The sequence below is a fragment of the Triturus cristatus genome, chromosome 8 (genome assembly GCF_964204655.1).
Source record: "Triturus cristatus chromosome 8, aTriCri1.1, whole genome shotgun sequence".
In the NCBI taxonomy this organism is placed as follows: Eukaryota; Metazoa; Chordata; class Amphibia; order Caudata; family Salamandridae; genus Triturus; species Triturus cristatus.
In genome coordinates, this window is record NC_140591.1 from 615,929,569 (window position 1) to 615,957,095 (window position 27,527).

Consider the following 27,527-nt stretch of genomic DNA (forward strand, 5'->3'; position numbering starts at 1 on the left):
ACCTGAACCCTAGAAAACAGTTCGCAGAACGGGGAGGATGGGCGGGCGGTAAGGAATCTATCACTAAGTAATGTCTCTTACAGATATATTGTTACACAAGTAAGTAACTTGTGCATTTGAAATAGACACGTTAGTGATAGATTCCTTACCTTAGCATACATACCCAAGCAATACCAACCACGGTGGTGGGTCTGCGAAGTGAGATTATACCAAAAAGTCACGGAGAACTGAACGGCCAAAGAATCCGTCTCTCCGGACCGGACTGTGGTAGCTGCTGTCGCCCTGGTAGAATGGGCGCGTAGCCCAACCGGAGGTTCCTTTTTAGCCAGAAAGTAACAGGCTTTAATGCACAAGACAACCCATTGGGAGATAGTTCGCTTGTGCACAGCCCGGCCTTTCTTGGCACCCACGTAGCCAACAAAGAGCTGGTCATCCACCCGGAACTGTTGTGTGCGGTTGAGCTAGAACGAGAGCGCAAGTTTTGGGTCCAGACGGTGGAGCCTCTCCTCTTCTCTTGAAGGGTGTGGAGGCAGAAAGAAAGTGGGCAGAGTTACAGTTTGCCTGAGATGAAAGGCAGAGACTACTTTTGGTAGAAAGGAGGGACGCGGTCGAAGCACAACCTTGTCCGGATGAATCGCCAGGAAAGGAGGTTTGCAGAAAAGAGCCTGGAGCTCGCTCACCCGCCGAGCGGCGGTGATGGCCACCAGGAAGACAGTTTTCAAAGTCAATAACCGCAAAGGACAGTTATGAAGAGGCTCAAATGGAGCACACATCAGATATGTGAGAACTACGTTCAAGTCCCACTGAGGCATCACAAAAGGAATAGGAGGGAAAAGGTGAGTAATGCCTTTGAGAAATCTATTCACAACCGGGGACTTGAAAAGAGAGGGCTCATCAGGCAACCTAAGAAAGGCTGAAAGAGCAGAACGGTAGCCCTTGATAGTGCCCAAAGCAGAGCCCTGCTGGGCCAAAGAAAAGAGGAACAACAGGACCTCAGAAAGAGGGGCAGAAAGAGGATCAACAGATTTTGCTGTGCACCATGCCACAAATTGTTTCCACGACAGGCGTATACCGTTTTAGTGGAGGGACGCCTGGCTGCCAAAATCGCATTACAGACTTCGGGAGGCAAGTCAAATGGAATCAGCTGTCGCCGCTCAATCTCCACGCAAGGAGGTGGAGGCTGGACAGGTTCGGGTGGAGGACCGTCCCCTGTTGCTGCGACAGGCGATCCTCCCGAAGAGGAAGTCGATCGGGGGATCCACACTCATACTGAGTAGCTCGGCATACCAAACTCTTCGAGCCCAGTCCGGTGCCACAAGAATGACTTGTGCCCAGTCGCGCCTAATCTTCTTCAGTACTCTGGGCAGAAGTGGTATAGGCGGAAAGGCGTACAACAGACCGCAACTCCACTTGCGACGAAAAGCGTTGCCTAGCAAGTGCCGCCTTGGAAACTCCAACGCGCAGAACTGTTGACATTGCGCGTTCTCTTCGGTGGCAAATAGATCTAACCAAGGTTCTCCCCACTGCTGAAAGAGACCTTGAACCACCTCAGAGTGACGACGCCATTCGTGATCCAACATGCACCTTCGGCTGTGTGAACAGGGAGATGGCCTGGGAAGGGACAGAAAGGAAAACACGCCACGAATAGTGGGGTTTCTCTGGTTCTTTATTTCTCTTTTTATGTGACAATCGTTTGTGGGAACTTTGTTTGGTTAGTCCCATAGGATCTATGGGCTCACAGACTACAGGCAAAGTACTGATGCTCCGTGAAGAACATACATAACGGTTAGGGATCCTCTTCTCTTGGTTGGCCGTCGTCTTCGGGGCTTCTGAGGCTTGCTACCAGTATGACCCTTGGCGTCGTGTCGTCCCTCCGCCTATGCAGTCCAAAAGAGAAGAGGGGATGGAAAAACAAAAGAAACCGGGATTAGCGTACTGCCTGCTCTCTCTCTCGGGTCTTAGTGTGACCACCACCATAAAAACAAAAGAAGTGCAGGGGAAGAAAAACCGGGAATCGCGTTCAGGTGCCTTATGTGAATGAAGTGCACAGAAAAAACACATGTGTGCTCTACGTGCCCACGCCGCCACACCACCACCAAAACGACCCCCTCAGAGCCACTTGCCTTGAGCCACGGCCTTGGACCAGATCCGTGACGCTGGGACCAGGGGCGTTCTCTGCCTTCTCTGGGCCGCCGGGTTTTTCCGCAGTGTACACCGCTCCAGGAGTTGGTGGTATTCCGCTGGGCTCCTCTCTCGGTTCGCCGTGTTCCCCTTCCTTCTCCGTCGCCTTCGGGTTGCCTCTTTCGTCTCTCTCATCTCCGAGTGTCTTGCTGCTTGAAAACCGGCTTTTGGTTGGTCGGCCTCCAGTGACATCAGGTGTTCTTCGCTGGGGCGACCTAGCACTGCTAGATGGATGGCTGGCTGGGTTCTTCCAGTCCGTTTTCTGTGTCCCAGCCCGTTTTGCTACACTTCCGGTTCGCCGGCTCCTCGTAATCCCCACAGGCTGAGTTCGTCTGCCCTGGCGTTCAGTGAACCTGTCAGGTGTTGAACCACCAAGGAAATGCCTTGACGTACCAAAAACGTCCAGAGACGTAGAGCCTCCTGACATAGGGTCCACGACCCCAGCCCGCCCTGTTTGTTACTGTTCCACATGGCGGTGGTGTTGTCTGTGAACACTTGCACTACTCTCCCCTTCACAAAGGGAAGGAATGCTTTGAGTGCAAGTAGGATCGCCCGAGCTCCAAAAGGTTGATATGAAGCTTGGACTCCGCCGGAGACCAGAGGCCTCTGATCTCCGCCTCTCCCATGTGGCCGCCCCATACCAGGAAGGACACGTCCATCAGTACTGTGTGCTCCGGTTGGGGAAGGGAGAGAGATTTGCCGCTGACCCAACGCTGGTTCATAAACCACCACTGCAAGTCCTGTGCAGTGCCCTCTGAGATCTGGACGTAGTCGGACAGGTTCTCCTGATGCCGCGTCCACTGGAACTTAAGGTCCCACTGCAGAGCCCGCATATGCCATCTGGCATGATCGATCAGCAGGATGCAGGAGGCCATGAGGCCCAGCAGCCTCAGTGTCTTCATGACCGAAACCCAGGACCAGGGTATAAAGATTGGAATCATAGCCCGAATGTCCCGGACTCGCTGTTCGGGGGGATAAACCCAAAACTGCGCCGTATCCAGAACTGCTCCGATGAAGAGGAGCTTCTGAGAGGGAATCAGGTGCGACTTCGGCACATTGATGGAAAACCCCAGCAAATGCAGGAAGTCGGCCATAGTGGGAGACGGCTGCCGGGGGCGAGCCCGCCTTCAACAACCAGTCGTCGAGATAGGGGAAGACTGAACCCCCTGATCTGCGCAGATGAGCTGAGACCACCGTGATCACTTTCGTGAACACCCAAGGGGCACTGGTAAGGCCGAAAGGGAGCACGGTGAACTGAAATTGCTTGTGGCCCACCGTGAACCGTAGGTAACGCCGGTGAGCTGGCAGGATGGAAATATGAAAATAAGCATCCTGCAAGTCCAACGCTACCAGCCAGTCTTGCGGGTCTAGAGCAGACAAGACCTGAGCCAACGTGAGCATCTTGAACTTCTCCTTCCAGAGTAAGCAATTGATATTCCGAAGGTCTAAGATAGGGCGCAGACCTTTGTCCTTCTTCGGAACCAAGAAGTAGTGGGAGTAACAACCACAACCTACTTCTGGCATCGGAACGCGCTCGATGGCCCCCTTGGCCAGGAGGGCCGTAACTTCCTGCTGGAGAAGTGCCAAGTGTACCCCCGACATGCGGTGGTACTGAGGTGGCATGGCCGGAGGGGTAGATTCGAAGGGGAGGGAATAGCCCCTGCGGACTATTTGCAGAACCCACCTGTCCGAGGTTATGGAGTGCCAGTGGGGAAGGTGATGGCGAATCCTGTCACCCACTGGCGTCAGGTGAGCCTGAAACACAGGACTAGGAAGGTTTAGAGGCGGTGGCAGCAGGGGAGGTCGTGGACTGAACCATCCGCTGTCCTCGGGACCCACCACGACGGGTCCCACTTCCGCAGCTGCGCTGAGACTGTGGCTGTGCAGCCTTGCGGGACTGAAAAGAATGTGCCTGGGTGCCCGACCTTGACCTCGAAAGGACCGAAAAGCAGACCCCGAGGGAGTACGCGTGGTGGCGAGACCCAAGGACTGGGCCGTAGCCCGAAAGTCCTTAAAGCGTTCTAGGGTGCAATCCGCCTTATCACCAAAGAGGCTTGTACCATCAAAGGGCATGTCCAACAGGGTGTTCTGGACATCCCCAGAAAAGCCAGTAGTTCGGAGCCAAGCATAACGACAGAGCGCCACAGTTGTGGAAAGTGCCCTACCGAGAGAATCAGCCGTGTCAAGTCCACAACTAATAGTACATTATGCAGCCTCTCTCCCTTCGGTAATGGCTTGGGAGAGAACCGCCCGTGCTTCCACAGGGCTCTGAGGCAGCACCTGTGCCACAGTGTCCCACAAAGAATGGGAATAGTGGCCTAGCAGGCACGCGGTATTCACCGCCCGCAACCCAGAGCTGGCATATGTGAAAGGAATATGCTACTTACCAGTATGCATCTGTTCTTGGCATGTAGAGCTGCAGATCTACACACTTTTGCATAGATCGCCATCTGGTGTTGGGCCCGGATGTTTGCAGTTTGATTTTCCTCTTGGAAAGTCTTTGGAAGTCACGAGGTCAGTGACTCCTCCCTTGGATCATATTGCGCATGGGCTTCGGCTCCATCCTCAGATTGTTTTTCGCCAACAGGGAAAGATGGAGCGTAGTAATAACAGTGAAGAAACCCATGTGTGTTGTATCTAAATAAGATAGACTGGAACAGATACAGGTAGCCGGGTGGGCGTGTGTAGATCTGCAGCTCTACATGCCAAGAACAGATGCATACTGGTAAGTAGCATATTCCGTTCGAGGCATACGAGCTGCAGATTACACACTTTTGCATAGACCATATAGCAGTTCCCAGCCTTAGCGGCGACCACCGGTATCTGTTGCAGTGGTTTGAAATAGTGTTTTTAGTACAGCCTGGCCCACACTAGCTTGTTGCTTGGTTTGCACATCTACACAGTAATGTTTAGTGAAAGTGTGCGGTGTTGACCATGTAGCTGCCTTGAAGATATCATCTAATGGAATGTTCCCTAGAAAAGCCATAGAAGCCCCTATCTTTCTTGTAGAGTGGGCTTTAGGGGGAACAGATAGCGTGCGTTTTGCTTTGTGGTAGCAAATCTGTGTGCATTTTACAATCCACCTAGCTATCCCTGATTTAGAGATGGGGTTGCCTTTATGAGGTGGAGAGAAAGAGACAAACAGTTGCTTTGTCTTTCTGAAAAGTTGTGTTCTCTGGATATAGTAAAGCAGGGCCCTTTTAACATCCAGTGTGTGTAGAGCCCTTTCTGCAACAGTTTGAGGTTGCGAGAAGAAAACCGGTAATTCTACCGATTGGTTTAGATGAAAGGGTGAGATAACTTTGGGTAGGAATTTTGGGTTGGTACGGAGGACAACCTTGTTCGAGTGCATTTGGAGAAAAGGTTCTTGTATAGTAAGTGCTTGTATCTCACTCACCCTTCTAAGGGAGGTGATGGCTACAAGGAAAGCTGTTTTCCATGTGAGGAATTGCAGTTCGCATTTATGCAAAGGTTCGAAAGGCGGTCCCATTAGCCTTGTGAGAACTATATTTAAGTTCCACACAGGTGAGGGTGGCACTCTGGGGGGAATTATTCGTTTTAGGCCTTCCATGAAGGCGTTAATGGCAGGCACTCTGAAAAGTGATAGGTGCTGTCTGTTTTGTAGGTAAGCGGCAATTGCTGCGAGGTGTAGCCGAATGGATGTATATGCTAGGTTACATTTTTGTAGATGGAGTGAGTAGCATATGATATGCTGTATGGATGCGTCTAGAGGGTTGATTGTGTTGTTATGGCAATAAACAACAAATCTTTTCCACTTGGCAGCGTAGCAGGCTCTAGTGGTAGGGCGTCTAGCTTCTCTGATAACGTTCATACAGTCGGGGGGAAGGTTAAGGTATCCGAATTCTAGGATCTCAGGAGCCAGATCGCAAGGTTGAGCTGAGCTGGGTCCGGGTGTCTGACCTCTCCATGGTTCTGGGTTAGGAGGCATGGTGAGAGGTGCAACTTTTGGTGTGGCACTACCGAAAGTTCCAGCAGCGTGGTGTACCACGGTTGTCTGGCCCATGTTGGACCTACTAGAATCAGTGTGAGGGAGTGCTGTTGTAGCTTTCGCACCACTAATGGAATTAGTGGGAGAGATGGAAAGGCGTACGCAAATTTGCCTGACCAGTCCTTCCATATCGCATTGCCTTTGGACAATGGGTGTGGGTATCTGGCGGCGAAGCTTGGGCATTTTTTGTTTTCGTGGGTGGCGAATAGGTCTATCTGTGGATGCCCCCACATCTGAAAGAACGGGTGAAGAACCTGCGGGTGAAGTTCTCACTCGTGGATCTGCTGCGTCTGTCTGCTGAGCAGATCTGCCACAGTGTTTTGGACTCCTGGGACATGCTGGGCTAGGAGAAAGATTTTGTGTGGAATTGCCCATCTCCATATGCTCTGTGCTAGTTGAGAGAGCTGTGGAGTGTGTGTGCCGCCTTGTTTTTGAATGTAGTACATGGCGGTCATGTTGTCTGTGGGAATAAGGACTGCCTTGCCTAAAATCTGTGTGTGAAAGGATTTTAGGGCTAGAAAGATTGCCAGTAACTCTAGATGATTGATGTGGAGTAACTTTTGTTGCGGCGTCCATGTTCCCTGCACCGTGAGGTGTAGTAGATGAGCTCCCCAGCCGGAGAGCGATGCGTCTATTGTCAGGATTATTTGTGGAACCGGGTCCAAGAACGGTCGACCTTTGGAAAGATTTGTGGTGTTCCACCACTGCAGAGAGCGATGGGTGCGACCGTCTACCAACACCAGATCTGTCAGTTGCCCCTGGGCCTGGTTCCATTGGCGCGCTAAGCACTCTTGGAGTGGACGCATCTGGAGTCTTGCATGAGGCACTATGAAAATGCAAGAGGCCATCATCCCTGTCAGTTGCATAAACACTCTTGCTGGGAGGGAGTGTTGAAGTATGAATTTTTGACACAAAGCCTGAATGCTTGCAATCCTGGCCGGATTGGGGTAGGCTATGGCTTTTGAGGTGTCTATGGTGGCACCGAGGTATTGCTTTATGTGGGATTGTGTTAGCTGGGACTTTTGGTGGTTCACCGTGAAGCCTAGTTGGTGAAGTAGTTGGATTGTAGTGGCGGTGTGGTGTGGTGTACACATTGGTTGTAGGATGCAGCTTTTATCAGCCAGTCGTCCAAATATGGGAAGACATGAATGTGCTGTCTTCTGAGATGTGCCGCCACTACCGCTAGGCACTTGGTGAATACCCTTGGTGCTGTTGTGACACCGAATGGGAGCACCTTGAACTGGTAGTGTTGCCCGTCCACTACAAATCTGAGGTACTTTATGTGGGCATGGTGTACCGGAATGTGAAAGTATGCGTCTTTCAAGTCCAGTGTGGTGAGAAAGTCGTTCTGGGAAAGGAGCGGAAGTACCTGCTGAAGTGTTACCATGTGAAAATGGTCCGAATGTATGTATGTGTTTAGAGGCCGGAGATCTAAGATAGGTCGTAGAGTCTTGTCTCTTTTTGCTATCAGAAAATATAGGGAGTAGACCCCTACATTTTGCTGATGGGCGTGGGACCTGTTCTATTGCCTCTTTTTGTAGGAGGGAGATTACCTCCTGTTTTAGTAACGTGGAATGTTCTTGTGACATTGGGCGTTGCCTGGGTGGAATGTTGGGGGGGGTAGATGTGAGTTCTACGCAGTACCCTGAACGAATAATTTGGGTCACCCATCTGTCTGATGTGATGGACTCCCAGACGTGAAGGAAATTTTGTAGTCTGCCCACGACCGGAGTGGGATGGTCTGGAGGGTGCAGGGGAAAGTTATTGGGCAGGTGGTGTGGCAATGCGGGCGCTATTTGTTTTGCCTCTGCCTTTATTGTTATTGCCTCTATAGCTGCCTCTTTGATAACCCCTTGTGAAGGTGGATTGAGCAGGGGATTTGTAGGACGTGGACGCGCTATCTGAGGAGTAGCCTCTGCCCGTGCCCCGAAAGAAAGAGCGGCGAAAGGAGCGCCTAGGAGGGTGTGACTGTAGGGCTCCCATAGATTTCGCCGTATCTGTGTCTTTCTTCATCTTCTCGAGGGCCTCATCTACCTTTGACCGAATAAACGTTCTTGGTCAAATGGATGGTTTAGTATGGAGGCTTGTACCTCAGGTTTAAAGCCTGAAACTCTCAGCCAAGCGTGGCGACGGAGGAGGACACTAGTGTTAATGGCCCTGGAGGCTGTGTCTGATGAGTCTAAGGCACAGCGTATAGAGGTGTTAGTTATGGTCTTACCCTCTTGAATTAATTCATTGGCCCTATTTTTGTATTTTTCTGGGAGATGGTGCATGATGGTTTCTAGCTCATCATAATGCGCTCTGTCGTATCTGGCCAATAGCGCTTGAGTGTTGGCGATACGCCATATATTGGCTGCCTGTGGCGCAGTGCGTTTTCCTGACGCGTCCAGGAGCTTTGACTCTTTGTCAGGTGGTGGTGCTTCGCCTGACGCCTGGGAATTTGATCTCTTCCTTGCAGTGGATACCACTAGGGAATCCAGTGGCACTGGCCCCTTGATGTAGGCAGGATCAGTGGGGGCAGCTTTATACTTCTTCTCTATGCGTGGGTTGAGGACCCTAGCCCTGACTGGGTCTTTAAAAACCTCTGGCGCATGTTTTATTACCCCTTTGAGCATAGGTAGTATAGCAGTAGACCTATGTGCAGTATCAAAGTGTCTAGGAGGAAATCTTCCTCTACTGGGTCAGTGTGTAGCTCTACCCCGTGATAATGTGCCGCCCTCTGAAGTAGGTGGTGAAAACTTAATGAGTCTTCTGGTGGAGATGGCCTGGATGGATAAAGGTTATCTTGTGGGACATCTGGAGTGTCTGGATTATTATAATCATCCCATGGGTCTGGGGATCCTGTAGGGGTGGGGTCTTGTGGCACATCTGCTGGGTCGTAGTATGGGTCCCCGTGATCATCATGGTCTGGAGACAGGGTCGGAGAGCGATGAGGCAGGGGTGGAGGGGGCGGAGGTGGGGAGGGTGGAGGAGGTGGAGGAGGTGGGGAAGGCACTCTGAAAGGGGAGGTAGCACAGTCCTTCCTCTTTGGAGGTGGAGCTGGTTTGTCCAAATGTCTCTTTTTAGAAGACGGTGCCAAATGTCCAGTTTTTGGATCCTTGGTAAGTGTCTTTTGCAAAGGATCCGGTGTAAATAGTTCTTGCGACACTGGTTGTTCGGTCGGCGCCGAAGCTTTTTAGGCTTGTCTGTGCCGTGCTTTTTTGGAACCTCCGATTTTTTGGTCGGTGCCGAGACAGGCTTCAGCGTGGGAGTGTCGGTGCCGAGGGCCTTATGATGTTTGGTCGGCACCGAAAGGCTGGGTTTCGACACCGAGGGCTTTGGTGCGGAGCTCGGTGTCGAGGTAGAGGCCGATCTCTTCTTCGGTGCCAAAGGGTGTTTATCGGCACCGCGGGCAGGCTGGCTCGAGCCAGAGCCACCGGAAGGCTTATAAGCCTTCTTCACCGGGCCCGAAGGTGGGGTGTTCGAAGCAGTGTCTTTGGTCTTGCCTAGACCCGGAGGCGAAGGCGTGACCGAAGCCTTTTTGGGTGTCGGCGCGGGTGTGGGAGGGGGTATTTTACCCACGACCCTCTGCGCCGGGGTGATGGCCTCCAAATCCGAGTCGTCGGTTTCGGAAGCACTGACTAGGTCCTCTTCGGTGTGCTGCTGTCCCGGAGCTTCGACGTCGTCCCCGAAGATGTCGACTGGAACGGAAGTCGAGGAGTGCGCCATTTTTCGTCTGGCCCTTCGATCTCGAATGGTCTTTTTGGATCTAAAAGACTTGCAGGCAGGACAGTCTCGAGCCTCGTGTTCAGGGGAGAGGCAGAGGTTGCACACCTCATGAAGATAGGTGTGGGGGAATTTGGACCCACATCGAGGGCACTTCTTGAATGGAGTTCTTTCCATCAGCCGGGACCGGAGCCTGGATAGGCCCAAAGGCCGCCGTCGATGACTGGAATCGAAGGTGTGTCGAAGAAGAAGGTGATTGAGGAGATCAGGATCTGAACAATACCGCGGAGAGCGAGGATTCCGCTTCGATCGTCGAACTGGAATGTTCGGAACCGAAGCGCGAAGTATTACATCCGAGCCCGATGGTGGAAAAAAACAATCTGAGGATGGAGCCGAAGCCCATGTGCAATACGAACCAAGGGAGGAGTCACCGACCTCGTGACTTCCAAAGACTTTCCAAGAGGAAAAACAAACTGCAAACATCCGGGCCCAACACCAGATGGCGATCTATGCAAAAGTGTGTAATCTGCAGCTCCTTACCAGTATGCATCTGTTCTTGGCATGTAGAGCTGCAGAGATTCACACTGTGTGCATAGATCGCCATCTGGTGTTGGGCTCAGATGATTGCACCTTGTTGTTGGCCTGGAAGAAGTCTTTTGTAGTCACGAGGTAGGTGACTCCTACCTTGGACGATAGCGCGCATGGGCATTGACTCCATCCTCAGTTTGTTTTTTGCCATGATGGTAATGATGGTGTGTGGAAACAGAAAAGATGTCCTTGTGAATGTATCTAAGTAAGATAATACTGGAACATATACAGGTTCCCGGGCAGGTGGGTGGGCGTGTGAATCTCTGCAGCTCTGCATGCCAAGAACAGATGCATACTGGTAAGTAGCATTTTCCGTTCGAGGCATATGAGCTGCAGAATTCACACTGTGTGCATAGACTGTATAGCAGTATCAATCCCTCTCTAGTGGAGTGGTGCCGTCCCATTGGAAACAGGCACTGGTGACACCTCCGTTAAAGAAGCCTTCTCTTGACCCGGAGTGTCCCAAGAATTATAGGCCTATTTCTCTTTTGCCTTTTATGGCCAAGATTACAGAACAAGTGGTCAGCAGTACTCTTTCTAATCATCTGGAACAGCATAAATTGTTGGAGGTCGTCCAGTTTGGTTTTCGGCCTGCTCATGGCACGGAGACAGCCTTGGTGACCGTGATGGACGTGCTTCGGATGCAGGCAGACAGGGGTCAGGCAGCTGTTATCATTTTGCTTGACCTGTCTGCTGCCTTCGACACGGTCAACCATGGGACTCTACTGAGAAGGATGAGGGAGGTGGGGGTGATGGGCTGTGCTCTTAAGTGGTTTCAGTCTTTTCTTTCAGACAGAAAGCAAGCAGTGTCCCTCCCCCCTTACCAATCTGCCTTTATTAGTATCTCACATAGCATGCCACAGGGCTCGGCAATCAGCCCTATATTATTTAATATCTATATGAAACCCCTTATTGCGGTCATCAAAAAGCATAATATTAACATCGCAAATTATGCAGATGACACGCAGCTGATTCTCTCCTTGGAGGGAGATCAGTCAACCTCATTGGAAGTGTTTCACTGCTGCCTGCGTGACACGGCTCTGCGGCTGAAGGGAAACTCGTTGCAGTTTAATGCGGGTAAGACCGAGGTGCTTTATTGTTCGGCTGACAGGGTTCCCTCTGTGTTGCCCAGCAACTTTTGGGCCAGCGAAACTTCGACCGTAGTTAGACCAGTTGAAACGGTCCGTAACCTGGGAGTTATATTCAACAATAAACTTACAATGGAGGCTCAGGTTACTAGAACAGTGGGCAGCTGTTTGGCTATTATTAGATCTCTGCGGAAAATCTTTCCACTGCTGGCTCCCCGTGCGCGTGCTCTAGTGGCAAGAAGCACAATCCTAAGAACATTAGATTACTGCAATGTCCTTTTGTTAGAGTCTCCGAAATTTCTTCTGGACAGACTTTTGAGGATTCAGTCAACGACAGCCAAGCTAGTCTTAGGCTGGCCCAGAAGGTCCTCTTCCTCTTTTGCCTTGGCAGAATTGCATTGGCTCCCGTTGGGACAGAGAATTCAGTTTAAATCCCTCTGTTTAGTGTTTAAAGCACTGCATGGGCTGGGACCTCTCTCTATGCAGAGGAAGTTTGAGTGGTATGGTTCCAGTTAGAAGCCTTCGCACTTCATCAGCGAGACTGGTTAAGACTCCAAAGTTCAGGAAAGTTAAATCGGGTGGTAGAACCTTTGTGTAGCAGCTGCTAGACTTTGGAATGAACTCCCATTGGAGACAAATCAGTGATCTCCTTTTTAGAAGGAGACTAAAAACCTGGTTGTTCCCCAAAGTCTAGTAAGTTGTCTATTTTTTGTCTGGCAAATTTTTTTTACACTGTACTCTGAGTTTGCTAGCGCCAGGATGCCTGTTAGGTGACAGAGCGCTTTACAAATGAAGTAAATAAATAAATACATTTTGTGAAGGTGTGTGTAGTAGACCGTGTCGCTGCCGTACAAATGTCTTCTAGGGGAATGTTCACAAAGAATGTCATGGAAGCTCCTAGTTTGCATGTTGAATGCGCTCTTGGGGGAATTGTTAATGTGTTTTGCTTTCTGGTAGCATATCTGAACGCATTTGACTATACACCTGGCAATTCCAGCTTTGGAGATAGGGTTGCCTTCATGAGGTGGAGAGAAAGCTACAAACAGTTGTTTTGTCTTTCTAAAGACTTTAGTCCCGTCTATGTAGTTATGTAAAGCTTTTTTAACGTCGAGCGTGTGAAGAGCTCTTTCCGCTACCGAATCAGGGTTTTGAAAAAACACTGGTAACTCTACTCATTGATTAAGATGGAAAGCAAAGATTACTTTGGGCAGGAATTTTAGATTTGTCCTAAGAACCACTTTGCTACGATGTATTTGTAAGAATGGTCCTTGTATGGTTAAAGCCTGGCCTCACTCTTTTGAGAGAGGTGACTGCAACAAGGAAAGCTACTTTCCATGTAAGGAATTGTGATTCGCATTTGTGTAAAGGCTCAAATGGGGGACCTATGAGTCTAGTAAGAACAATGTTCAGGTTCCACACTGGAGAAGGTGGCAGTCTGGGTGGAATTATCCTTTCAAGGCCTTCCATAAAAGCTTTGATAGCGGGTACTGTAAACAATGACAAATGTTGTCTGTTTTGTAGGTAGGCGGCAAGGGCAGCCAGATGTAATCTTATCGATGAATATGCCAGATTGTATCTTTGTAGATGTAGCAAATAATGTTTTGAATTGAAGAATCTAATGAGTCAATTTTGTTGTTAGTGCAGTAAATGACAAATCTTTTCCATTTAGCTGCATAGCAATCTCTAGTAGTAAGGCGTCTGGCTTCTTTAATAATGTTCATACAGTGCGGTGGGAGGTTGAGCTAACCGAACTCTAGGATTTCAGGAGCCAGATCGCTAGATTCAGTTGTGCCGGATGTGGGTGCCTTATATCTCCATGGTTCTGTGTGAGCAGCTTTGGGGAGAGCCGTAATTTTTGATGTGGAACTACTGAGAGTTCGAGTAGTGTTGGCAACCATGGTTGCCGTGCCCATGATCATCTTGAGACTGTTGTTTGAGCTTGTGTACTACTAGGAATGAGCGGGAATGGCAGAATAGCTTACGCAAATCTGCCTGACCAGTTTATCCATATCGCATTGCCCTTGGACAACAGGTATGGGAACCTGGTGGCGAAGGTTGGGCATTTTGCGTTTGCGGCGAACAGATCTATTTGGAAAAAGGGTTGAATAACTTCCGGATTAAGTTCCCATTCGTGTATCTGTTGAGTTTGACGACTTAACAGATCTGCAATCTGATTGTTCACTCCTGGCAGATGTTCCACCAGAAGATATATGTTTTGTGCAATGGCCCATCTCCATATGCTTTGCTCTAGTCGAAACAACTGCAAAGAGTGTGTTCCTCCTTGTTTTTGTATGTAATACATGGCTGTCATATTGTCTGTGCGTACTAGGACAGTTTTGTTGAGATGTGCTTGGAATGACTAACGCTAGAAATATTGCCAGTAATTCTAGTTGATTGATGTGGAGCGCTTTTTGTTGAGTGGTCCAACCTGCCCTGAATTGTGTGGTTTAGGAGATGGGCTCCCCAGCCGGTGAGTGATGCGTCTGCTGTTCGCACTATCTTGGGAACTGGCTCTAGGAACGGCCGCCCTCTGGAAAGATTGTGTGTGTTCCACCACTGCAGAGAGCGATAGGTGCGGCTGTCCACCAACACCAGATCTGTAAGTTGACCTTGAGCCTGGTTCCACTGACGTGCTAAGCATTCTTGTAAAGGGTGCATCTGAAGTCTTGCGTGAGGTACAATGAAAATACAAGAGGCCATCATCCCTATGAGCTGCATAAACACTCGTGCTGGAAGAGAGTGTTAGGGTTGAAAGTTGGTGATGAGATTTAGCATACTGGCTATCCTGGCTGGATTGGGGTATGCAAGGTCTTTGGAAGTGTCTACTGTGGCTCCTAGATACTGATGTAGGTAGGAGGGCTGAAGGTGTGAGTTGGTATAGTTTAATGTAAACCCCAAGTTGTGTAGCAGCTACATAGTTTGATAACTGTGGTGAACACACTGGTTGTATGACTTGGCTTTTATCAGCCAGTCGTCCAGGCACGAAAATACATGGATGTGCTGCCTTCCCAAGTGCGCTGCTAGTACCGCAAGGCACTTTGTGGATACCCTGAGTGATGTGGTCACCCCGAATTGGAGAACTTTCAATTTATTGTGTTGGCCGTCCACTCTGAACCTTAGATATTTCCTGTGAGCAGAGAGTGAGAAAGTGCCATCTTTCTTGCATGTTATGCCCCCACTTTTTGCTGAATTACTGAATGTACTTTGACTAAGTGTGCCCTGGGCACCTGCCAATCAGGTGCCCAGGACCTATGTTCCTTCCCTAAAAACTGTGCTGAAATCTAAAACCCAAATTGGCAAACCCTGGCCACATGTCAGCCCCTGGTAAATGGTACACTAGGTACCCCGGGGCTTGTGACCAGGGAAGGCCACTAAGGGCCGCAGCACTTATTGTGCCACCCTTAGAGGCCCTGTACCCTAACACAAACACACTGTCCTTGCAGGCTGAGTGTCTGGGTATAGAACAAAACAGAGAGTCGACATGGCACACATCCCTGTGTGCCATGCCCACAACAATACACTGCCCTGGCATACATCAGCCACCCCTCTAGCTGGGTGCCCTATGCCAGTGATGTGGGTACAGGAGCATGAGCCCTGTTCCCCTACAGTACCCAGGTCCATTCCTGGGCACTGTAAGTGCAATGCTGCCATGTAGGAGTATATGGTGCTGGGAGATCGTCAACACGAACTCCACAGCACCATGATGGCTCCACTGAAAACTGAAGTTTGGTATCAAACTTCTCAGCACATTAATCCTGCACTGATGCCAGTGCAGGATTTAATGTATAATGCACGACAGAGGGCATCTTAGAAATGCCCCCTGAACCTAACCTACAATCCACGTCTGGTCTGAGGGGCTGCCTAGGCTGCCACACAGCAGACATGTTGCTGGACCCCTGGGAAGAGAGCCATCCGCTCTCCTGGGCCTGCAACAATGCACATCCTGGGCGAGGTGCTAGGTATGCCGCCTTTGTGAGCTTCTCCAGGCCACTTGCTGTACTCAGCAACTGGCCCCTACCGGTTCGAAACCCCCACTCTGGCAGGAAGACTGGCCGGTAAACCCCTAGGAAGGACAGGGGGTGTGCCAGCCTCTGCCAATCCCTCTCCTCAGGTGGGGAGGCAAGGTGAAACACATCTCCGGGCTCTCGCCATCTTAAAGATGGGGAGCCCTGCCCAATCAGGACTAGGCCACTGCACCCCTCCCACAGGAGAGTGTTAGAATAGGGGGTGTACCCACCCCAGGGCAGGGACCCAGTGGTCCCTGCCCTTTACCTACCTGTAACGCTCCTTAATTTAGTATTTAGGGGCACCCTGAACCTTCCTTCCTTAGAACCAGATTCCGAAACAGCAAAAAAGATCAAAAAGAAAGAAGACCTGCCGTGCAGCTGCTAACAAGAGGAAGACACCAACTGCTTTGGCCCCAGCCCTACCAGCCTGTCGACCCTCGAACCTGCCCCTGCTAAATCCCGGCATCTCCCTTGGCCAGCAACCTCACAAACCCCGGAGGACCTGGCTACATTGTGACTCTGAGCATCTGGGACTCCCACAAGCAGTGGCACTGCTCAAAGCAAGTAACTGACCCCTGGCATCAGCCAGGAACCGCAAACCCTGCAAACTCCGCATCCGCCAAGCCAGGCCTTTGCTGGAGTGGACAAAGACCACGAGGACGTCCCCCCGGCGACTGTGACCCCGAATCCGGCACCCAAGGACCCACCTAGACGCTCCTGACGCCTGCAGCCTCAGAACCAGGGACCCCCCAACCGCAATCAACAGAGGGTAAGATTTCCCGACACCAAAAGGCACCCCTGCGGCCCCCTGTGCCCTACTCCTGGGTACCTACCTATCCTCCAACTACCCAACTTATCTCTCGAAGTGGTGGTCGCACCTGAAGAATCTTCGTCCCCGAGCTTGCAGCCTTTGTTCGTTCTTGAGCTTATCCATTGCAATCCATTGAGCACCCGACTGCTCAAAAGCACCCAGCCGCCTGAGTGGCCCTGGCAGTGCAACTTCTACTCCTACCTACTTCCCCATTTGCCCTGAGCAAGTGACCACGAGCCCAGCTCCAACAGCCGCGTGGCCTGCTGGCCAGCAGCCACCAACCACGGGCCACCTGCCTCCCATAGGATAACTTTGGGCCTATCTCACTCTGCACCCGGCTGCCCCTGTGCCGCTGAGGGTGTAACAACTGTACTTACCTGACCCTGGGAGACCCCTGAGTCTATGCCCAGCACCTTAACTCTGCCAGTCGAGTACTTACCCAAAAGCCGATAAATCACTTTTCTTCCATAGGGTAACATTGGCTGGTTTCACTTGAAAATTCTTCTAAGTGTGGAGTTTCTAAACTTTAAAATATTCACCTAAAATCAACCGAGTAACTAAATCGAAAATACTCACCTGCTATTAGGAGAGATCCCAGTGCTGGATCTTGGTGCCCAGCACTGACCCTGAAAAGTAATTACAAGCATACTTACCGCTAACTCAATTTTCTCCCATAGGAAACCATTGACTTTTTTTCTGTGAAATTTCTTCTGTCGATTTTTGCAAACTACAAATATTCTTTAAAAATCGTACCAACTGTGGAAACGTAATTACTTACCTGTTTTAGATAGATGTCCCAGTACTGACCCTAGGAGCCCAGCACTGGCTTTCAAAAGTAACGAGAACATACTTTACCTGCAACTTCGAGTTCCATCCATAGGATAACATTGCCTAGTTTTTGCTGAAAAAGTTTTTTTAACTGTCGATTTTACAAACTTACAAACATTCGTTAAAAATCGCCTGTATAACCTAAACACATTCTCTCAACTGCTTACAGTTTTTCTCCTCGTGCTCGAGCGAGAGACAGAGGTTGCAGATCTTGTGTTGGTCGCTGTGTTTGGAAATTTAGCTCCACACTGGGGGCATTTTTTGAATGGAGTCCTTTCCATTAGCCGTAGGCCCGCATGGCGCCGATAGCGCCATACACGCGTCGACAACTGGAATAGTGTATTTGAGTAGCAGGTCAAAAAGCATGTGATCGAAAACAATACCGCCGAGTTTGATATGCTTTGCGCGTCGAAAAGGTTTGTATAACACGGTCCCGAACCAGAGCGCTGAAGTTAATCCGAACCAGATGGTGGAAAAAAAACAATCTGAGGATGGAGTTGATGCCCATGCGTACTATCGTCCAAGGGAGGAGTCACCTATCTCGTGACTACAAAAGACTTCTTCCAGGACAACAACAAGGTGCAAGCATCCGAGCCCAACACCAGATGGCGATCTATGCACAGTGTGAATTCTGCAGCTCATATGCCTCGAACTGAATAGTTCCACCACTAGGGGGAATGTCAAAAAGAAAAAACGTTATGCTTACTTCATCATACTGTACTAAAAAGCAAATAGGGAAAATACACAAGGGATGCTGAATGTGATTGCAGAATACACAGGGGTGGGGGGGGGGGGGCTACAAAGTGAATCAAACAAAAACAGAAATGTTACTGTTTAACTCCTTCCCAGTGGATCTTCCTCTAAGGTTTCACAGTCAGTATAGGCCTCAAAGCCCTATTCGGTATTTGGGTGTTTATGTCACTAATAAGTATTCCCACCTTTTTGAATGCAACTATTTTAAAGATAAATATGTTATTGGATAGATGGAATACACTCCCTCTATCTTTCATCAGTAGGGTTGCCTTGATTAAAATGACAATTCTTCTTTAGTTTTGTTTTTATAGGCAAATATTCATATTAACTACAAATTCATAATATTTTAAAGAATTAGATCAATTATTTAAAACATGTGTATGGAATAATAAATGGTCTAGGGTCAAGTTTGCAGCTTTACAATTGGATAAATCTCAAGGGGGACTCGCTCTGCCTTACTATCAAGCTGCTCTTTTAGATAATATAGTTTGAATACCGGCTGACGCAGATGCATTTGATAATTTTCTCGTAACATGTATGGTTAAGGAGTCCTCAATCTATTTACCTACCTTCTTAAAGATAGCAAAGCTCCCAAAAAAAACAAGTTGCAAGACACTTCAAACCTCAAATTAAGTCATTTTACGCGAATTGGCAAGTTCCGGAATGTCATGCGCTTACATCAATACAAGATTGTAAAAGGTTAGTTCTAGTAAACTGAGGTCTCAGAGCAGTACACTATAAGCCCCAAGGCGGGCTTAGAGCAATTGGAGCCTAATCCATAGATGTCTTAGGCTAGAATGCCATGGTTCTTCCATTATTACTAGGGGAGAGATCCAACCACAAAACCCGTCGCCTGCCCTTCGACCACCTACAAATAATTAGGGAAATAAGGGGATATGTTGCAGATGACCTCTTCAGCTCTCGACTCTGTTGGTGAATGTGTCAATTAGGGAGCGGGAACTGGAATGGCCCATACAATACTCTTGTGCTCTTCTTCGAGGTCGTTCAACCTCCCCTTTTCCTCGGTTCTCCCTGGCATTCAAAGGCTTTGATAGCTACTGATCCATTACTCGCTTCCAAACAGTCTATTTGCTCTTCTTTCGACCTCCATAGCTGCATAGGAATCACTATTTAATAACTATGCTACTATGTCCTGCAGTACTCCTTCACTGTTTCACCTGTTTCACTAATAAAATTAAACCCAGATGGAAAGCGGTAATGTGGACCTGGGAAAGGAGTGGTAAATGCCATTACCTCTAAAAGGTCATGCCCAGTAGCCTTTACCAGCTCCATAATCCCAAAAATGACATAAGGGTTTTGATGTTCTCCTTATGACTCAAAGTTGACACAAGTGCTACTTAAACACCAAAAATAGATAAATAGGTATTATGATAGTTCGCCCTCAAGCTTTGCGAAACTGCAAAGTTTTCTGCGCTAAATGTTTTTTTTTAAACGGCATTCTTCATACATTTGATGAAGTCTGAGATGGGTAAAAAATAAATAGTGGCAGAAGAACCTTGTAAACTTCTTTTAACAAGACAATTATCTGACAGAAACATGTTTTGCGAGAAACCTTTTCAGCAAAATCTTTTTGAAGGAACTTAAGCCAAAAGGAAATCTTTTTAAACTTTTACCAACTTCATTAAATTAGTAAATAAACATTTGTTTTCATCAACCCATTCTTGGGCTCCAAAGCATGCCAAACAGAACAGTTAATTGAGCTGTACAGGAACAGCTTATACAGTATCTCAGGAAAGTGAAGAATACCTCAGACAAGAAAACCTGTACCGGCTGAAAACATGCATAGATAAGAGAATTGCATGCATATGTGGTCACTGGGTAACATTCAGCTTTTTATGAGGCACGATTGTGCTCTGGCTTGCCGTGCTTGCTTCTTTTGCAATGTAAAATGGCCCATTACCTTCCCTATCTCTGGAGGACATTACACCAAAATAGAGGAAGGGAGGTCTGGCATTGAAAGCATTGCTAGCTGTATTTCTGATGTAGTATTCATCAAGGAGGATACAAACTAACAAATAAACGATAGTCTAACGTGACTTAACAGAGAATTTGCAACTGGAAACAAGGTCAATGTTAGTTTATTGTACAAGTACAATATTGCTATGTAGCAGGGAAAATAAGCAGGGCTTCATGTTTTTAGGTGTATAGGTTCTCAGTTTTTTAGATTTAGGGCCTGATTTAGAACTTCGCAACAGGCAACTCCTTCACAACGGTGATGGTTATCCTGTTCACTGCAATATAAATCACATTAGTATGAAATTTATATATTGGGGGATGGGATATCCGTCAAAGTATTGACAGAGTAAACCATCCGCCAAATTCTAAATCAGGCCCCAACTCTTTTCACAGTGAAGAACCTGTCATTATTCATTACAATAATTTAAATAAATGTGATCTGTCTGCTGCCTTTTAGTATTGGCAAGTTTTAAGACTGAAAACAAGTGTACCAGGTGAGGCTTCTGTTTATAGTGAAAGTTAAGGAAATTCTCACCTTCTGTGTTTCAATGTGCTTTTCTAGAATTTCTTGCTTCTTTTTTCTCACATCTTGCTGAAGTCTGAATGCTTCCTGTCGGGTAAAGAGAAATAGGATTATCACACTTGCTCTCGATAAATAATCAACAATACTGGCCTCACCACTGGCCTATAAAGCTTGACATGGTCAACTCGCCACACAACATAATCAAGTTGCTACGTGCTAGTTTATACCAACCTCACATCCAGGTGAAACACAAGATCTTATCTACTATATATTTTAACTTAAAGGAGTGGAAGAGTCCTGCTAATTGACAATAAAGGAGGGCTGTCATGTCTGAATAGTTTAAGAATGAAGATGATAAACCCATATGCAACGTCTACTGGAGGCAGGCAAAATTTGGTAACGTGCTAGGGACCCATCTTTTCAAACAAACAAATAGACATGGGTGCACAAGATCATATTGCTGGTGATGTAGTACAAGGGCATAAATAACATGGAGTGCATTGCCAGGTCAAACTAATCTGCGTGAATCCAAGCTTTGTCAACTCTGGAAGACAAGCACTTTAAATCCTTTAAATGAATGTTTACATCCTCAATGTCTCAATGCTCAGGAACAGTCATTTTAAGGGTCAGGTAAATCCTTAGGGAAAATACTTCATGCTGATAATAATACATGATAATAAAGGAAAATGGAAACATGAGTTGGCAAGTTGTGCAGATGAGTCAAGCAGCAAAATGTCCACAGTAGAAATGCCTAGTCACTCTTAACAATTATCAGAAGTCGGATGTAGAAAGCTGGCTCTGTATATATTATACCAAAACAAGGTATAGTGTGCATAGAGACCACTGAGTCCCCAAAGGTATAGCAGAGGATTAAGTAGATAATACGTTACTCTCAATTTAGTGGTAGTTGGGCTGAGTAGTTTGGCTTATCACAGGGTACTGTTGAATGCATTTGTTGTACATACTCATTCAAGGCAGGAACGCACACTCAGTGCCTAACTCCAAGTCAATGTTTGTAAAAATATTACTTTAGTTACTTTTATTTAAGGAACCAAGTGGAACTCCGTTACAGGCAAGTATACTTTTCAGAAGTGTAATACTTTTCGTATACAGTCGGCAAATGTTAAGCATTCAAAATACTTTACAGTTGCATGTAATACTTTTCAATGTCAAAAGAGATACTTTGTATTATTCTCAGAATCCACACTTCGTGCCATAAAGAGAAAAACAATGCAATCCTATGGGAGGAAAGTCAGGTAAGTAATGTTCCAGTAACAACTCGACTTAAAAGTTCAGTCTTCAGAGCGTCTGAATGACACTGGGCAAGGGTCAGACCAAGGTAGGTACTGCACCACCAGCAGCACTAGTGCAGCCAGGTGCAGAGGTCACTGACCCAATGTTGGCCTATGGGAGCACCCCGAATCGGTTGTAGGTAAGTGTAGGAAGCTGGCTCTGCATATACTATATACACACAGAAGGGCAGGGGGGCAGAGGATATTTAAAGACCAGCGAGGGCAAACTCCCAAATTACTATCACTAAACACACAACGACCCTCGGGTTGGTCACTAGAGAAAGAGGAGGTAAGCGAGGCTGACTAAGAAGAAGAAATCCCTTTAAAAGGACAGGTAACCTCACCCACCAGAGGTGGCATGCTTCATCATAGAGAATCCTCCTCGCACCATGAAACCTAGACATGGTGCGGGCTACAACCCTCTTGCTGCGAGGGAGGAGCTCAGGGATGCTTTGTCTTCTGAGAGCCGATGTGAGCTGGCAGAGTGTTGTGTGGGGAGCAGTGCTAATGAGAGTGAATTAAAACTAGCTACAAGGTATACTGCATACTTTTATTCTGGCTGCCTTGTGCTAGCGGTTAAAAATAACAAGGAAAACAGGAGATACGAAAGAAACCATTAGATCGAGTCGTCCTCGATTTAGATCTCTTACCTCCTCTTTCTCTCGTTATATACTATACCAAAGTAGGGTACAGTGTGCACAGAGTCCAGTGGAACCACAGAGGTAAAAGTAGATAGTACCTTACTATCCATATTTGGTAGTGTGGGCGAGCAGTAAGGCTTTATCAGAGGGTAGTGTTAAGCATTTATATTACAAGGGACGTGGCCAAGCCGCGGGCTACGATGGCCGCGCGGTGTTGAAGCTCCGCCGGCAGACCAGCATGAATAACAGTGTCCCTATCCTCCAGAGTCGCGTAACAGAAGGCGAAGGGTGTCGCTTCCTCCCCAGATCCAGCTGGCCTCGTCTGAGGGTTCTATGTCCGCTGCGATGTCCGTGTGCGGCCCCGGGGCAGTGTCTGCTTGTAGCGTGGTGGAGCTTAAGATGACGGCCTGAGCGGCAGAAGCAGGGCGGACGTGGAGGCTTCATTTGCTGGAGCAGATGGACGATTACTGCGGGGACCACTGGGGTGGCGAGTACCCGGGTGCCGGTTCGGAGGGCTCTGCCTCCCCCCCAGCGCCTTTGCACGAGCAGCGTCGTCCGTGTGGCCGGGAGGGTGTCGGCCAGGCGCTGCTGTGCGGTCCCGGCCGCGCCGCACCCCATTCTTGCCGGATGCCTGGATAGGGGGGTGCGGCTGGGGAGGCGGCAGCATTCCCACTGCGGGGAGGGTGAGAGTTTGGGCCCGCTGAATGACCCCGGCGCCTGGATTGCCCCCCCCCCCCCCCATCAGCAGCAGAGTGAATTTACCTGGAGTCGCTGTTTGGCCTAACTGATGTGCCCTGGCCACATGACCACACGCATGGGGAGCTGCTCCTCTGCAAAGTCGAGAAGTGCTTATTGAATGTTGTGGCTTTAACCTGGCAGTGCCGGCCCTCTGCACTTCCTCTGCCCCAGCCAGTGGTGGTGGTGAGCACAGGTCCCGGTGGCTGGGCGGAGACTCATCGGTCCTGGGCCTGGTTCTGGGCTGCGGAGATACCCCACCGCTGCCACTACATCTTGACGTTGGACCCCCACTGGAGCTTGGTTCTATGGCCCGGGGTTGCGGATGACATGATTGGCACTGCGTGATATGTGGTGGTGGTGCTTGTGAGATCTCCACGTAGTTGGGGGGCCCGGAGGTCATCGCAGTTCTCATTCTCTCCTCGACTGCTGCCACCCTAGAGAAACCAACGTTGGCTGGTCGGACTCCGGTCGCTTTGCAGAGGCATGGGTCGCAAAGACCTGAAACAAAGAACACTTCCATTCGAGAAGCTAGCGGATAAATCGTCAGAGGGTGACCCAGCCATGGCGGAAAGTGCCGCGAGCCCGGCTGCCACACCACAGACATGTTGCTGGACCCCTGGGTAGGAGAGCCCCTGCTCTCCTGGGCCTGCAACAATGCACATCCTGGGCGATGTGCTAGATCTCCTCCCCCGGGATGGGCAGGGGGAAGCTTCAAAGGCATGGCTGCCTCTGTGAGTTTCCCCAGGCCACTTGCAACCCCCACTCTGGCGGGAAGCTTGGCCTGAAACCCCAAATAAGGACAGGGAATGTGCCAGCCTGCCAACCCCACCCCTCAGGTGGGGGAGGTGAGGTGAAGCACATCTCCGGGCGCTCGCCATCTGGAAGATGGGAGGCCCTGCCCAATCAGGACTAGGCTACTGCCCCCCTCCCAGAGGAGAGTGGCAGAATAGGGGGTGTACCCACCCCAGGACAGGGACCCATTGGTCCCTGCCCTTTACCTACCTATAACGCCCCTAAATCTAGTATTTACCCTGAACCTTCCTTCCCCAGATTCCAGATTGCGAAATACAAAAAAGAGCAAGAAGAAAGAAGACCTGCCCTGCAGCTGCTAAGAAGAGGAAGACACCAACTGCTTTGGCCACAGCCCTACCGGCCTGTCGACCCTCGAACCTGCTCCAACCCGGCATCTCTTGTGGCCAGCAAACTCACAAACCCCGGAAGACCAGGCTACCTTTTGGCTCTAAGCCCCTGGGACTCCCATGAGTAGAGGCTCTACTCAAAATCTGCTTCTAATCCCTGGCATCAGCCCGGAACCACGAACCCTTCACACTCTGCACCCGCCAAGCCTGGCCTGTGCCGCAGTGAACAAAGACCACGAGGATGACCCCACGGCGACTGTGACCCCTAGTCCGGCACCCAAGGACTTCCCTCGACGCTCCTGACGACGCCTGCAGCCTCAGAACCAGATGCCTCCCCCCCCAACCGCGATCAACAGAGGGTAAGATTTCCCGACACCAAAAGGCACCCCTACAACCAGCGCCCCTCGGCCCCCTGTGCCCAACTCCGGGGTACCTACGTATCCTTCAACTACCCAACTTACCTCTCGAAGTGGTAGGGACACCTGAAGAATCTTCGTCCCTGAGCTTGCAGTCTTTTTCTAAACCGGAGCTTTCCCATTAAAATCAATTGAGCGCCCGAAGGCTCAAAAGCACCCTGCACCCAGCCGCCCGAGTGGTCCTGGCAGTGTAACCTCTACACCTATCTACTTCCCCATTTGACCTGAGCAAGTGACCAGGAGCCCAGCTCCCACAGCCGCGTGGCTTGCTAGTCAGCAGCCACCAACCAAGGCCCCCCTGCCTCCCATAGGATAACATTGGGCCTATCTCTCTCTGCACCCGGCTGCCCCGGTGCTGCTGAGGGTGTAACAACTGTACCTACCTGACCCTGGGAGACCCCCGAGTATACGCCCAGAACCTTAACTCTGCCAGTCGAGTACTTACCCTAAAGCCGATAACTCAATTTTCTCCATAGGGTAACATTGACTGGTTTTTCCCGAAATTTCTAAGTGTGGACTTTTCAAAACTTAAAGTATTCACCAAAAATCAGCCGAGTAACGAAAACACTCACATGCTATTAGGTGAGCTCCCAGTGCTGGACCTTGGTACCCAGCAACCGTACTTACCAGTAACCCAATTTTCTTCCATCGGAAACCATTGACTGTTTTTCTGTGAAATTTCTTCTAAGTGTCGATTTCTGCAAACTTTAAATATTCTTTATAAATCGTATATATTGTGAAAACGTAATTACTTACCTGTTTTGGATAAAGGTCCCAGTACTGAGTCTAGGCACCCAGTACTGGATTACAAAAGTAACGAGTACATACTATACCTGCAACTTGAATTTTCTTCCATAGGGAATCATTGACTGTTTTCTATGAATTATTTTTTAAGTGTGATATTTTAAAATATTGTCTAAAAGTCATAACAGTAACTAAGTCTGCTTTTATCACTTGTTTCCAAGTACGTCCCAGGACTGAATCTAGGATCCAGTCCTGGAATCACAAAAGTAATCCTAAAAGTAATCTATTGCAAATAACTTGAAACTTCCATTGAACTCAATGTACTATTGTGTTTAGAATTGTGTTGCCTATTGCAACCACTTCTAATTATTTACAAAAGACAACTGCATATTGCAAAAGTATTTACCTAAAGCATCTCATTCTGAGAAAGTATATTTTAATACCTATTGTTGGTTCTAAAATAAAACAAGCATATATTTTTATATATAAACCATTGGCTTAAAGTTCAGTTATTGAGAGTGTGAAACCATTTGCTGACTGAGTGTGTACAACAAAATGCTTTACACTGTCCTCTGATACTGACTTACTGCTCGACCAAGCTAACACTTTAGAGAGTAAGGTTATATCTAACTTTAGCCTCTGCCAAACCTCTGGGGACTGTGGACTCTGTACACCCTGTACCTATTTGGGAACAGTATATACAGAGTCACTTTCTCACAAGCGTGCCCTGGTGGTTGCTGAACCACAGCCTGCCACGTCCTCAGCGTTACAGGTACTTTTGGGACACGGTATGGGTAGGCACGCTGTAAAACTGCTATAGAGCAGGTTGTTGGAACTTCGCATCCCGATCCGCCATGCTCTGAAGGATAATTTGTCTTTAAATCTTGACCAGGGCTCACTTGATTGGTCTCAGTCCTCAATGGCACGTGCCTTGGTGGACATCCATCTTGAGCTGTGGCCTGGTACTGACCTCACCCCAATGGCCGTGGACCAAGTGATTTGAACTGGGGCCCTATATGCTTTGTTGTGGCTTTTGGTCCAATGGTTTGCTGTGCTTCTCTGTGAATGGGGGGGTCTCACCTGACTCTGGTGTGGTGGTGGGTAGACCTGGTGGTGGGTAGACCTGGCCCGTAAACCTTTGTTACTTGGCGGACTTTGTTGATTTTGTTTTGCTTTATGACTAGTTATTGGTCTGGGGTTTATTTTTGCTTTGACCAGGAGAGGGGTGTTGGGGTTTGTACTACTGTATGTGCCATTTCGTGTTTGTCTGTGAAAGATCACTAGTGTGTTATCAGAGGGGGGTGGGTCAGGTAGGTGTGGCTGGCTCGAGGGAGTGGTGGGGCACTCAGGCGACTCGCTTATGACTTTGCGTGTTGTTGATTTCCCCCTACCTACAATTTTTTATCATGGAATGTGAGGGGGAGGGGACTCTCAGGAGTACACTTGTGGCAGTGCCTATCTAAAGCGTAGGTCCATTCACACAGCATATCTACAGGAGATGGACATAACATCAGCGGAATTACTTAGCTTGTAGTGCTGCTGGAAGGGGTAGGTTGTTCATACAATCTATTCAGTGTACCCTAGGGGAGTGTTGATTTGGGTGCCGCCTATGGTGCCACTTCAGATCGCGCGCCAGAAGGTAGAACCCGACGGGTGTCATGTGGTGGTTGAAGGGCAGTTGGACGGCATGCCTATTGTCCTTGTGGCGCTATATGCGTCCAAACATGGGTTGGTCCCATTTCCTGGATTCCCTCTCACCAGAAATGATCCATGACCTCCATGCACCAAGCTTTTTTTTTTTGGGGGGGGGGGGGGGGGGGGGGGGGGACTCAAAGACGTTTCGCAATCCCTGAATCCCATTGCACAGGAGTATTCCCACTTCTCTCAGGTCCACCACACCATATGTGAATTGCTCTCTTTCTAAGCAACCCCGCAATGACCCCATTTGTTCTGTCTGCTGAATATTAGGGCTGGTGGCATTGTGTTGGGGCTGGGCGACGAACCCCGATCCACAAAAGGAGACTCCTAACTCAGGCACTTCGGGATGATATGGTTCATGAGACTATGGGCACACATGTTCTCCAGAA

At 48.9% G+C, this 27,527-nt stretch overlaps 1 protein-coding gene across 4 annotated transcripts in view; it reads right to left on the reverse strand.

Moving 5' to 3' along the window:
* The window catches only part of RBM26 (RNA binding motif protein 26), a 999,243-nt gene that overhangs the window by 364,109 nt on the left and 607,607 nt on the right, over positions 1-27,527 (reverse strand). For all 4 annotated transcript variants that reach the window (XM_085622082.1, XM_085622081.1, XM_085622080.1 and 1 more), the window contains one exon: positions 20,483-20,557. In XM_085622082.1, coding sequence (XP_085478208.1) covers positions 20,483-20,557 — 75 coding nt within the window. The remainder of the gene's footprint in view (positions 1-20,482; positions 20,558-27,527) is intronic.